Source organism: Cryptotermes secundus, unplaced genomic scaffold (genome assembly GCF_002891405.2).
Source record: "Cryptotermes secundus unplaced genomic scaffold, Csec_1.0 scaffold117, whole genome shotgun sequence".
Lineage (NCBI taxonomy): Eukaryota > Metazoa > Arthropoda > Insecta > Blattodea > Kalotermitidae > Cryptotermes > Cryptotermes secundus.
In genome coordinates, this window is record NW_019737981.1 from 3,067,778 (window position 1) to 3,080,144 (window position 12,367).

Sequence of the window (12,367 nt, forward strand, 5' to 3'; positions counted from 1 at the left end):
ATTTGTGATGGAGAAAGAGATGCTGGGGCAGGTTTTCTCCGAGTACTTCGGTTTCTCCTGCCAATCTTCATTCCACCAATTGCTCCACAGTCACCCTCACCTATTATCTGGGGCTGGTACAATAGGCCAGAAGTGGCCACAGTACAAGGGACTTAGTCCCACCCCACTAGCAATAATAGGCAATAAAAAAAGAAGTGTGTATGTATTACGCACTTGCGAAGTGAAACACGCATAAGGACTAATAGTCGCAGCTCTGAAGACAAAATGGGATTCTATCAGAATGTATAGTGAAATTGCTTTAGTTTTTGTGAGAAAGCACTTAGATGTAAATTTGTAACTTGTTTGTTTGTGTCTTCAGGATTTTGTTTTTCATGAATTGACTTCCATTTATCATTCCAAAACGCTTTAACGTAAATATCTTCATTGGACGCTGTCCAGTTGTGAGACTGACAGACATGCCTTTCTGACAGAACGCCAGACGGGTACTGACTAAGTAGAGACATTAGCAGGAGATCAATTAATTGGAGAACCCAGGATCCTGTGGGATTGACGGTTAACTACCAATAGCTAATTATAAATCTTTCGTAACACTCGATTTGAATGAACTCATCTTGAAAACAAATCTGCATATCTTTGCTGACGTCAGCGAGTTCTTGGTGAGTCAGAGTCAGATGGAAATACCGATTCAGGTTCATATCTACGCGCAAGCCACAGGCATTTAATTTATGCCCGAAAGAAAGATAAATTTTCAGACAACCTCCCCAATATAGCAGACTAATGCTCGGACCGAGCTGAAGCTCCAGTGAAGATTATATATATTCTGCAGAGCTGGCCGCCTGGTGATACTCGGTTCTAATATGGTCTGGTTATCTGTAAAGCAAGTGCCATGTAACTTCGAACAAGGCCAGGAGTAACCTTGAATGTGTAAAAGAAAAACTTCAGACAAGGGGGTGGGTTCGAGGGTGTGAGAAGTGACAGGCGGCCAGTTGTATAACTGGCCGCCTGTCATACATACGTATAAATATACTTATTTCATTTCGAAGATAATATCAGCAGTTAATTCTCCATAATAAACTAACCTTGCGGTAGCGTATTCGGTTGAGGCACTATGTTACAAGCCGGAAGGTCACGGGATCGAATCCCGATGAGGTGGATTTTTTTCAGTTTACCTAATCGTTCCAGCCGCACTACGTGTAATGCCCTGCGGTTGACTGAGGATCTGACAGAAATGAGTACCAGGAATATTCCTGGGGGTAAAGGGCGGCCGGCGCGTAAGGCTAACAAAAACCTTACCACCATCTACGAGCTGATTGTCTAGAAAATGTAGGATCCTCAACCTCTCACAAACCTATGGGCCTTCACGGCTTGTTATAGGGACACATTTACCTTTTTTACCAACTGAACCACTCAGTCATCCAACTATCCACCTACCTACCTACCAACCAACGCTCAAAGTCAACCACATTCGAAACTATGCCGTGAAGCATCTAATCATCCAGCCGTCCAAGTACCGAGTCAAACAACGAGGGGATCAACCAACAGCTAAGCTCCCATCTACCAGATGACACAACCGACGATGTAACCAAATAAAAATTTATAAAATTTGGACCGCGTATGTAAGACAAAATGATTATTGCCACAAGACCTGCCATTCCATGAACAGCCATTATATAACCTGGGAGGAATGGGAAGTTACATGGGTGTATCGAGAGGCAGTCGGAGCGGTCGCTTAGCAACACACCGGGTTCAATATCGTCCGTACTTTATTTTTCACTTTGATGTGTTGCGAGTTTGAAATTGCATTAGCTGCTCCAGCTGATGTAGTTCCACCGAGCGGCTGTTCCCATAGTCTCCAGACTCTTTGTACTTATTATTAAATGTTGCTGCTTGGCTTGAAGGAACGTGTTACGTCTCATAGGCTACAATAACAGGTTTATTACAAATAAAAATGCATAGAAGAATATATCTGAAATTCGATAAACCTGCAGAGAAATACACTGCTGAAATACTGATCGACCAATAGCTTTATGTACGATAATGCGCTGTGGGATAATAAATTAGTGTTCTGACATTGCAGTAATAAATACTAAACAGACGTTATGATAAGAACTAATCGCATACTTTCTTTTGATACGACACGGACCGCATAGAAGACGACGCGTCCAACAATTCGTCAATTGCTGCGCGTAAATTCGTTGCAGCGATAATGATTTAACCGGACGGTTGCCTAGCAACGACAGTGGGATACAAATATAGACACACTGATTGCAGAGATTCATGAAGTAGGCCTTTCTGATAGGTTCAGTTGCCATTATATATGTGTCAAGTTTCATGAACTCAGAATTACTGGCTGGTGATCGCGTAAGCCTACTTTAATTTTTGCAAAAGAAAGAAAGTAGTCAAAAAATACGCATTAGACAAACTTTTTCATATCCCTTACACGCACCGACAGTAAAACTACTAAAATCTACTTGATTTGTCGATTAACTATATCACAGATTTCATGTAGTTTAAATGTAGAGCTCTAAGGCTTACAAAGGCCATAGGAGATACAGTGATTTTTTTTGATACAAAATCGAAACTTGTCATGTCACCTTTCACATATCTGATTTCTGTTACATCACTGATAAGGTGGGGGCACGCGGTAGCGTAGTTGGTTGAGGCACTACGGTACAGGCCGGAAGTTCGCGGGTTCACGTCCCGACGAGGTCATTGGATTTATTTAAATTGACCTAATCCTTCCAGCCGCACCAGGGCCCTGGGGTCGACTCAGCTTCTGACAGAAATGAGTACCAGGAATATTCTTGGGGGTAAAGGGCGCCCGGCGCGTAGGGTTGACAACCTTGCCGCCATCTATGAGCCCATTGTCCAGAGAAAATGTGGGAACCTCAACATGTCACAACCCTATGGGCCTCCACGGCCTGTTAGAGGAATACCTTTCTTTTTTATTGCTAGTGGGGTGGGACTAAGTCCCTTGTACTGCGACCACTTCTGGCCTACTGAACAAACCCCAGATGATAGGTAAGGGTGATTGTGGAGTAATTGGTGGAATGAAGATTGGCAGGGGAAACCGAAATACTCTGAGAAAACCTGCCCCAGCGCCAATTTGTCCACCACAAATCCCACTTGACCAGATACGGAATCGAACCCGGGCCGCCGCGGCGGGAAGCTAAAAACTAACAGCTTGAGCTATGGCGCGGCCCCAGGAATACCTCTACTTTTTACTTACTTTTACGCTGATAAGATGCCTCATGTAGCAGGCACTGCGGGAGCCGCCACTGTCTGAGAGCATATTTTTGCTGACATGGCTTAGAGACACAGGTGGCCCGCACCGGTGACCTACAGGGGGGAAATGGGACGTGACATGAACTTCCCTTCTTTGAGGGGCGGCGGGCTGGGGGGGGGGACTCGTGCGGAGTACGTGAGCGGGTTTCACTGAGCACATCAACGGTAGGCCAGTCTCTGACCGTGCCAGAGTTGTTTCACACAGTTACGTTCCTTGAATGGCAAAAAGAGCCTCCCGCGTGAAGACTGGAGATAACATTGAACGAATAATCGTGCACAATGAAAGTTTAAAATTTATAGTTTCAGAATCGCCTATGGAATTGCATGAAATTACAGCTGTGTCTGCGCCAGTTCTGGATCTGTAATTTACAATATGTTCATTTCATACTGTTTCAACATACATTTAAGATGTACGTCTTGTAACAAGTAGTTTATAGAAGCATTCTTCGCCATTCTGGATATGTTAGTTGAATTCATACTTATTAAATATTTCCTTAACGGCCGCGCTATAGCTCAAGCAGTTAGCGGCTGGGTTTCCGCCGCGGCTGCCCAGGTTCGATCCCGGGTCTGGTCAAGTGGGATTTATGGTGGACAAAGTGGAACTGGGGAAGGTTTTCTCCGAGTACTTCGGATTCCCATGCCAATCTTCATTCCACCAATTGCTCCACAATCATCCTCACCTATCATCTGGGGCTGGTACAATAGGCACAATTACGGTTGTATATTATGAGGTAGAGAGGACTTGGAAAGATGCGGCCCTAATTCTTCCCGTAATACAGGAATTTTGGAGACGGAATCAGTAAAATTTTATGTAATTTTGTATAAAGAGTGTTTAAGAACTTTAAGAACAGTAAATAAACTGCTGATGTATTAATTTGTTTTAAATCATTAATTATCGCAACGCTGAGGAAATTAACCATTTTCAGTAAAGTATATTTTGGACGGTAACTTCTAGTAACATTGAATTGAACGCGCAAGAGTAAAACGCGCAGTAATTTTTTCAAAAGTTATTTTGAGGAAAGATTGTCCCCTTATATTGGAATAAGTAAGACATTGGAAGGTTCTGTTCTGGACTGAGTAAGAACACCGAAAAATGAAAGCTAATGCCTGGCAGGGATATGAAGCAGGACGCTTTCCCGTTATTCTGACTCTTTGTGGCCTTCTGTACACGTACTAGTGCCATTCCCGGACACCAGAGTGCATACCTTGTTTAAATCTCCTTCATCCCATGAGATTTTTCCCGTCCTGCATAAAACCGCTTCTGGCCACCTTACACGTAGCACCACCGTGACATACAACCGCAATGTCAAGCGTGTCTGCTTCCCTCGTTGTGGTTTCTCTTGGTTTTGCTACGTATTCCCACTTGAGGGCAATTCTTGCACTAAACATGTTGGACCACCACGCCTCGGGTTTCTTCATTAATCCTCTACAGGGTTCAACACGTGTTTCGTCATTATCATTGTCCTCGCCATTATCGCCATAATATAATCTTCCTTGTCATCGCCTGTCTTATCATTAGCGTCTTTCTCCTCATTATACTGCCCCCTCATCAGTTCTGTCCTCACCCATAACGGAGCTTGGCTTTAGACGGACAGCTACCGTTACTGGCGCCACTAATCTACTTTCATATATATACTATATACTATATACTATATATATATATATACTATCCATTACTTCTCACCTTCCAATTTAATCCATGTCATAACATGCCCTCTAAAGTATGTTGCTTCTGACTAAGGTAGCACACCTGTTGTGCCTGTAGCAAACACGCAGATAATGTGTTGTAGTTACAATACTCGCATGCACATCTAATATCATTTGTGTCGTGGCACGTATATCAGATATTTTATCTGGACTTATCAAGTCAATTTATCTGTCACGTGTGCATAATATTTCTGTTGCCTTTACATTTTGTATTTAATTAATAGCACATTTACAATCTACTCTAGATAATATGGAGTAATAAGTAAATTTATTTTAAGTAGGTGCCTAGAGTAAAGAAATCACCCACTGATGATAACCCTGACAGAACCTGTAGAGGAATGGTGACGGTTTTAATCTTCGTCATCTGCAGGTTGTGGTAAGTCAGACGGTCACTGTCTCCGCCATCTTCTTTTTACATTTTGTGGACTGCTAATTTCTACAAGTATCATACACATCGAATGTTTGTCATATCTTTAACAAACTCATCGAATGTTTATCGATTTGACATGCACATCGATTGTCTGTTCTACAGTGTCTCTAGTATGCGTATCGATATCTGTTGAATAGCTAACATGCACATCGATTGTCTGTTCTAAAGTGTCTCTAATATGCGTATCGATATCTGTTGAATAGTTAACATGCACATCGATTGTCTGTTCTACAGTGTCTCCAGTATGCGTATCGATATCTGTTGAATAGCTAACATGCACATCGAATGTCTGTTCTGCAGTGTCTCTAGTATGCGTATCGATATCTGTTGAATAGCTAACATGCACATCGAATGTCTGTTCTACAGTGTCTCTAGTATGCGTATCGATATCTGTTGAATAGCTAACATGCACATCGATTGTCTGTTCTACAGTGTCTCTGTATTGCGCATCTATATCTGTTGAGCAGCTGACATGCACATCCAGGTTCATATGACATGCAATGTGACCATCATGTGGAGTACATACCGGATTTTTTGTGAGAGATTGCCACGAGAATTCGAGCTCAGAGATGTGTGCTGGCACGGGCACTACGAAGTTCATGGCATAAGTGTTGACCACGCCCTCTCGCACATAGAATAGCTCCGCCTGCAAGCCTACAACACACCAGTAAGCCTTCATGTAGTCCTCATTTGTCGTACAAGGATTATATACTGGCTCTGATACGAGATTCCGAATCACTGAACAGGTTAGCTAAGTCGGTAGTAGAATACTTTCGAAATGTACCAAATTTTGATTTTGGCAGGGGCAGTTTCTATTTTGAAAAAAAAAAAAAACGTTCTTATTGTTTTTCTCATTCCCCCAGGCGAAAGTAGCCATAAAAATTATTGGCAATATTCAAGAATCAGAATTCAAATCGTTAGAAAGTGTTAATTGATATACCACGTTTTGGCGAAATTCAAATCGAATGCATATACTGCATAACTGCATACTTATTCAGTGAATGAAAGAATATTATATTAGAGAGAAGAACCATTGACTTGCTGAACAGAATGACCAATATCTAGTTCTCGGACCTTGCCTTCCTTTCAAATAAGAAAGATAGGGGTGATAAGATCATTTCTGATCAGGGCTATGAAATCGGAATAGGCTTCAGTCTGAAAGGTGGATGGCAAAATAATAATAATATTTGGATGCTATCCCAGTTTGATTATTGCAGACTCGTCTCATAGGCTCAGTTGCTAGGTTGGGAATAGTGCACAGGATAATATGCGAACACACCACTGTGAACTGCTCCCAGCATGAAAAGAGCTCCGCGGCCTGTAGTCCGCAAGCGCCCTATACCGACCGAGCGACCGCCGCTTGTCGGCGAAGTTAGTGCCAACTTTAGCGGATAGAGGGTGTCGCGTGGTCAGCACAACGGATCCCCACGACCGTTAATTTTGGTTTTATAGACAAGAGACGCTACTTTTCCATTCAAGTAGATTCTGAGTTATCTTCACGAGGCTGAGTGGACCCCGTTCCAGACCCACTACTTCTCAGAAAATCTGGTAGGGCCGGGAATCGAACCCGAACTCCTGGATCTGCAGCAAGGAACTCTGACCACTAGACCACAGAGGCGGTCTACGCTCAGCATGATAGGAATAAAAAAATATATAGACAAGAGGTTTCAAATGCAATTTTAAGAATTAAGAAGAAATCCACATGCTGTTGTTAATGAGTTCAAAACATAAAATACTTACATAAAATATTAACTTCAAACAGACGGCGACAGTCGCTGAACTAGTTAAGTTCACCATAAAGAAGTCGAAACGCGTCGCAATTATTATAAGTCTATAACAACTCAGGGTCAGTGGCTACTGTGGTATGTATTAAATTTTAATATATCGTGGGAAGCGATATAACTGTTGCATTGTATGGGTGTGGAACATAGTTTCACCGTGCATGAGGTGTCAGATTAAGGATGATTAAGAACAGAGTGTTGATAGAATTATTAGGATAAGAGGGAGGCAGTAGAAAATTACACATTGATGAACTTGATAACAGTTCTCTTCCCCTAATATCATTAGGGTAATGAAATGAAGGAAGTGGAATGGATGAATGGGGTATAAAGTTTGGGCGCGATGTCAATTTGGATGTAGAATTTTAATTGGAATATCCCAAGAGAAGAGACCATTTGGGGCGCTAGCGCTAATTGCAGAATAATATCGTAATTCGTGTTACAGGAACAATATGTGGGATTATACAGGAGTGAACTAGCCAGAAACTGGGTGCAGTGGAAGGAAATTATGGACACAGTAATGAATCTTGAAGTTATATAAGATTTGAGGCTTTCACGGCGGTGACTATGAAGAAAGCAGTCTTCTGGGATTTGGCACCGCGTATATGTGGTGTTAACCGACGTTTCGGAGGAACGTATCGCCTCCATCTTCAGGGTAGAAGAAAAAATATAAGAAATCTGCAAGCGAAGAGACCGTGAGAACAGGTAAAAGCAGACTGGTCTGCTTTTATCGGTTCTCACGGTCTCTTCGCTTGCAGATTTCTTATATTTTTTCTTCTACCCTGAAGATGGAGGCGATACGTTCCTCCGAAACGTCGGTTAACACCACATATACGCGGTGCCAAATCCCAGAAGACTGCTTTCTTCAACCTTGACGTTCCTTAACATGCAAGGAATTGCTTGACCAGCTGAGTGTCTATCAACTTCGCAGGAACAGCTGTGCTTTATGGAGTTACATAATTAACGAACTAGAAAGGAGGGTAGGTTGTATAACAAAACGCTTTCCTAGTTAAATGAAGAGCGGACTTTACAGATTCGTGCTTCGTTACGTGGGACAAGAACCAGCCGGTGTTGCAATTATAGCACGGGGAAGGGCGGAAAAGCAAACGCAAGCTCCGTCTTATTTTCCTTACAAAATGGACTCGCTACCAAATACCGTTTTGCTCCTGAAGACGATCTTAACAAGAAATGTGGCAACCATTTTCTTTTAAGTAAATGAACATCCCAAATAAATGTATTGTAACGTAATGTTGGTAGCCTTGAGACTTCTATTCTGGTGCATTTGGTTTGAATCCAGCCCAAAATCGATTATTGAACGAGAAGGATGTAGAAGAAAGGTGTAGTATTTTATTTTGAAGTGTTATTTCAATAATTCAAAGATCTTCTCACATTCATTTATTTCTAAGCGTGGCCGCACACTAACTGCGTCAAGACAAACATCAAGACATGAGACAAAAGACGCAGTCTTGCTTCATTCGCGAGTCGTCAGTATGAAACTGACGTCAGCATCATGACTCAGACCAGTGTACGGCGGTCTTCATAATCTCATTCGTTTCAACTGTGCTCCTTTCTTTGCGTCATGTCGCAAACATCGTGTCTTGATTGTTATATGATTTGACGCATGCCGGTGTGCGGCCTACCTAACACTGTCAGTGTTTGTTCTTAATTAAAGAAAGTTTCATCGCAATATATGTGTTTCTACGGTAAAGTGCAATTTCTATTACTGAAAAGCCAAAAATAATTTGTCTTAATTGCTGGAGGATGGCAGGATATATACGCGTAATTTCAGTGATACTTCAATTACAAAATACTGCTATAAAGAGATCGTTACTTTTAATCGGGCCATATCTTATATAGTATGGAAAGGGTTATTAGTAACCAAGGTGATTAGGATACTGGTAACACTTACGAATTATATTCGGGAGGCTTCTGGTTAAAATCCCGGTCGAAAACAGTGCTTATTGGAAAAGCTGCAACATTGTATAAGTTACGTGCTTTCCCTGTTCAAAATCCCCGTGTAACTTGTATTCAAAATTTCAAAACACATGATGCTGAACAGTAACAAATCTTTATGCTTAAACTACATTTTCCACCCGATAAAAGAAGTATTTTTACTCTAATCCGTAAACGTGACTAAATCCATCCCAACTAGGGGACGTTTCGGAAGTATGAAAATATTCAGGCGATCTAAAATAACACCATGGTGACTTCCGTTGGCTTTGGTACACGTGGAAGATTCTATACTTTGTAGCAATATGTTCAGGTTATTTCTGCTTCTATTTCGTTAATTTTCCATTTCATTACAATTTGGGAACTTATTTCAAAGCACGTGACCGCCTTTTGAAGCAAAGCAACTCTCCCAGTGGGAAGCATAAATTTGTCTGACCCCCATTCTCTTCTTCTCAGAGCCCATCCACATGCCTCATATCCGAATATTATTACATGAGAATCTTTTTTGTAGTTTATTCAAGTTTGCATATCTCACCGATAAGCATTCTAAGTGCCCTGGGTCTCCACTATTAATATAAGTTAACTAGACCGTGAGGTAAACTGTTATACGAAGAAATGTTAACTGATTCTTGTCTGAAATAGCAAGAAGAGCACTGATTATGAAAAATATTTTCAGAAGTTTGAACAGATGTCGAGAATAAAAATCACAGTTGCATTAAAATTTAACTTATGACAAAATGGTGAAGAACTTGGAGATTTTTAAGAGCATAACACCCTTGAACTGCTGACAATTTGCTAGTCACTAAATATTCAGCTCCTAAATTATTTATTTAATCTGGTAATTACTGTATTTATAATGGTTTAATGAGATTCATTTATGAAGAATGCCATCTTCTGGGATGTGGCGCCGTGTAGAGCTTGCGTGAACCGACGTTTCGGAGGAACGTATCGCCTCCACCTTCATGGTAGAAAAATCCGCGAGCGAGGAAGGAGCGTGAGTGGGTGGCTGCAGACTACTGACTGGAGGCTATACGTTCCTCCGAAACGTCGGTTCACAGAAGCTCTACACGGCGTCACATCCCAGAAGATGGCATTCTTCATAGTCACAGCCGTGAAAACCTATAATCTTACATGATTTAATTATGTTGTTAGTTTATGTAACGACATTTGCAATACAGTCTTTGGTGTCGAATTGTAGAATGATTAGCGAAAAATGAATTTGGAAAGTGTATGGAAGTTTTTCATATCAAATTAGAAGCATTACGAATGTCCCTAGAGGAAGTGAGAAAACCATTAACAACATGAGACAGAATTCTCACTCTCTGGACCGAGATCTGAACCCGGGAGCTTCTGAATACGGAGCAGGAGTGCAACCGACTCGACCGTCATTTTCGGCTGTGTTTACTTCTTGTAGAGACAGTATACCATACTTAGTCATTTAGACATCAGGTTCTTGGGCAAATTTATATTAACTTAAGTTTCATATATCCTCTATTACGTAAAGGAAACCCAAGATCTGTGTTCACTGATGTTGTGGCAACATGCCATTCTATGAAGTACAGTGCAAAAAAGGAAAAGAGCCCTGGAATTTATTGCCCATTCCTCGCTGAATTCGTAAAAGGATAGATAAAAGTAGAGTGTAGTAATGTTATGTGAAACTTGCCTTAGTTCTTTTAGTTCCTAATGTGCAGAAACACTGCCGAAATGAAATCAGACCAGTGATAAGGCTACATAGCTTGCAGGGAGAGACGTTGAGACAATGTTTGGCGATCCAGCGTTACCCTCTCCTACATTTATAGGCAATTCTTGAGAAAACACGAGGAAGTGTAGAGAGGCGCGCAGTTTGTTTTGGGAACATGAAGGCTGGAGGAAGTGAGCGGAAGGGAAAGGGGGAAACTAGAAGAGGGAAAGTTTCTTTTTGAACTCCTTCCGGATTTCTTCTTCATTTCTGATGTAGCTATTCAAGCAGGAAGGTACAACATGTAGTGTAATGACTGAGGCCGGAAATTTGATGCCGAGAGGCACATAAAAGATTTCATGGTTTCTTAAATCCGAATACAGGGGTGAACGAAAACGTAGAACTTTAGGAATTCGAGTAAAACAAACAAGAAGTTTGGAATAGGAGGCTTGTTGATTTAGAGGGTAATACACTTACAGGGAATGATGATGTAAAGGAAATCCCTTGGCTGCAGATAATCCCCAGCAAGCTGGCTCAAACAGGAACTTCTGTGACTGATATTCGGCGCGTGCGCGATTCGCACTTCGGTCGCCACACCGAATGTGCTGATTGGGATGTTGTCGTGGCTTCACCCATACCCTACATGAAAATTGCTGTAGGAAGGTCTGAAGCTGAGGTACTCAGCTTCTTAACAACTGAGGCTACAGCCCCCCGTTCTTAACAAGTCGCGTAACGCGGGATTATAAGTGTGAATTCTTTGCTGAAACTTCATGCAGATTTATTAAAAGCCTGATTTGCTTCTTACTCGATTTTCTTCAATCGATTTGCTGCTTTGTTATTTTTATTATATTTTCAGTTAAACTGTAACGTGTAATTTGAGGGTCAATTTTCTCTTACATTGTAGGAACTGACGCTGTATTCGATCCGCAATAGCAGAACTTCTGGTCTTAACTATCTGAGTACTAGGATACATTCCCGCCAAAGGTGTCTCCACCTTGTCTTAATGGTGGATTTTGTGTGATTCAATGGCCTGGAGAGCTATGCTGGCGGTAGTTTAACTACCTGTAGAGTAACCCATGTCGGCAATGTCAAAGGGTAGAGTCCAGTAAGAGATACCCTCGTCCTCCAGGTTGGGTGTTGGGCATGAGGCTAACAACCTCATCTTGCAAAAAGAATTTTGTTCAGAAACTTAACAACCAGCCTCGGGTCATCATGCGTGGGTCCATTCCTATGACAACACGCATTGGTTCTGGAGACTGGATGTAGAGGAGGTCAAAGGTCACCCAGGGCTGTAGCGCCGAGTGGTAGGTAGGCAGGTAGGTAGGTACTAGGATATATTAACGATTAATAAAACTGAGCATTTAAGAAAGAAAAGCGTGTTTATTGAATTTGTCATGTTTCTTTTTAGAATCGCTAAAGTTTATGTATCAAGTTATTTATTGACGCTTTTCGACATGGAGTAAGATCCAGAAATGTGAAAGTATGAATTGAGATGAAACGGAAAGTTTTGATGACACCTGTAAGGTGTTATTCCGGTGT

The 12,367-nt window shown here is 41.6% G+C and overlaps 2 protein-coding genes across 5 annotated transcripts in view; one reads left to right on the plus strand and one right to left on the minus strand.

Moving 5' to 3' along the window:
* Positions 1 to 12,367, minus strand: part of LOC111870520 (tyrosine-protein kinase Dnt) — a 293,680-nt gene that overhangs the window by 151,782 nt on the left and 129,531 nt on the right. The window contains exon 4 of the mRNA XM_023862873.2: positions 5,949 to 6,076. Within this exon, the coding sequence (XP_023718641.1) occupies positions 5,949 to 6,076 (128 nt within the window). The remainder of the gene's footprint in view (positions 1 to 5,948; positions 6,077 to 12,367) is intronic.
* Positions 1 to 12,367, plus strand: part of LOC111870535 (protein SERAC1) — a 474,375-nt gene that overhangs the window by 139,236 nt on the left and 322,772 nt on the right. The window lies entirely within an intron of this gene.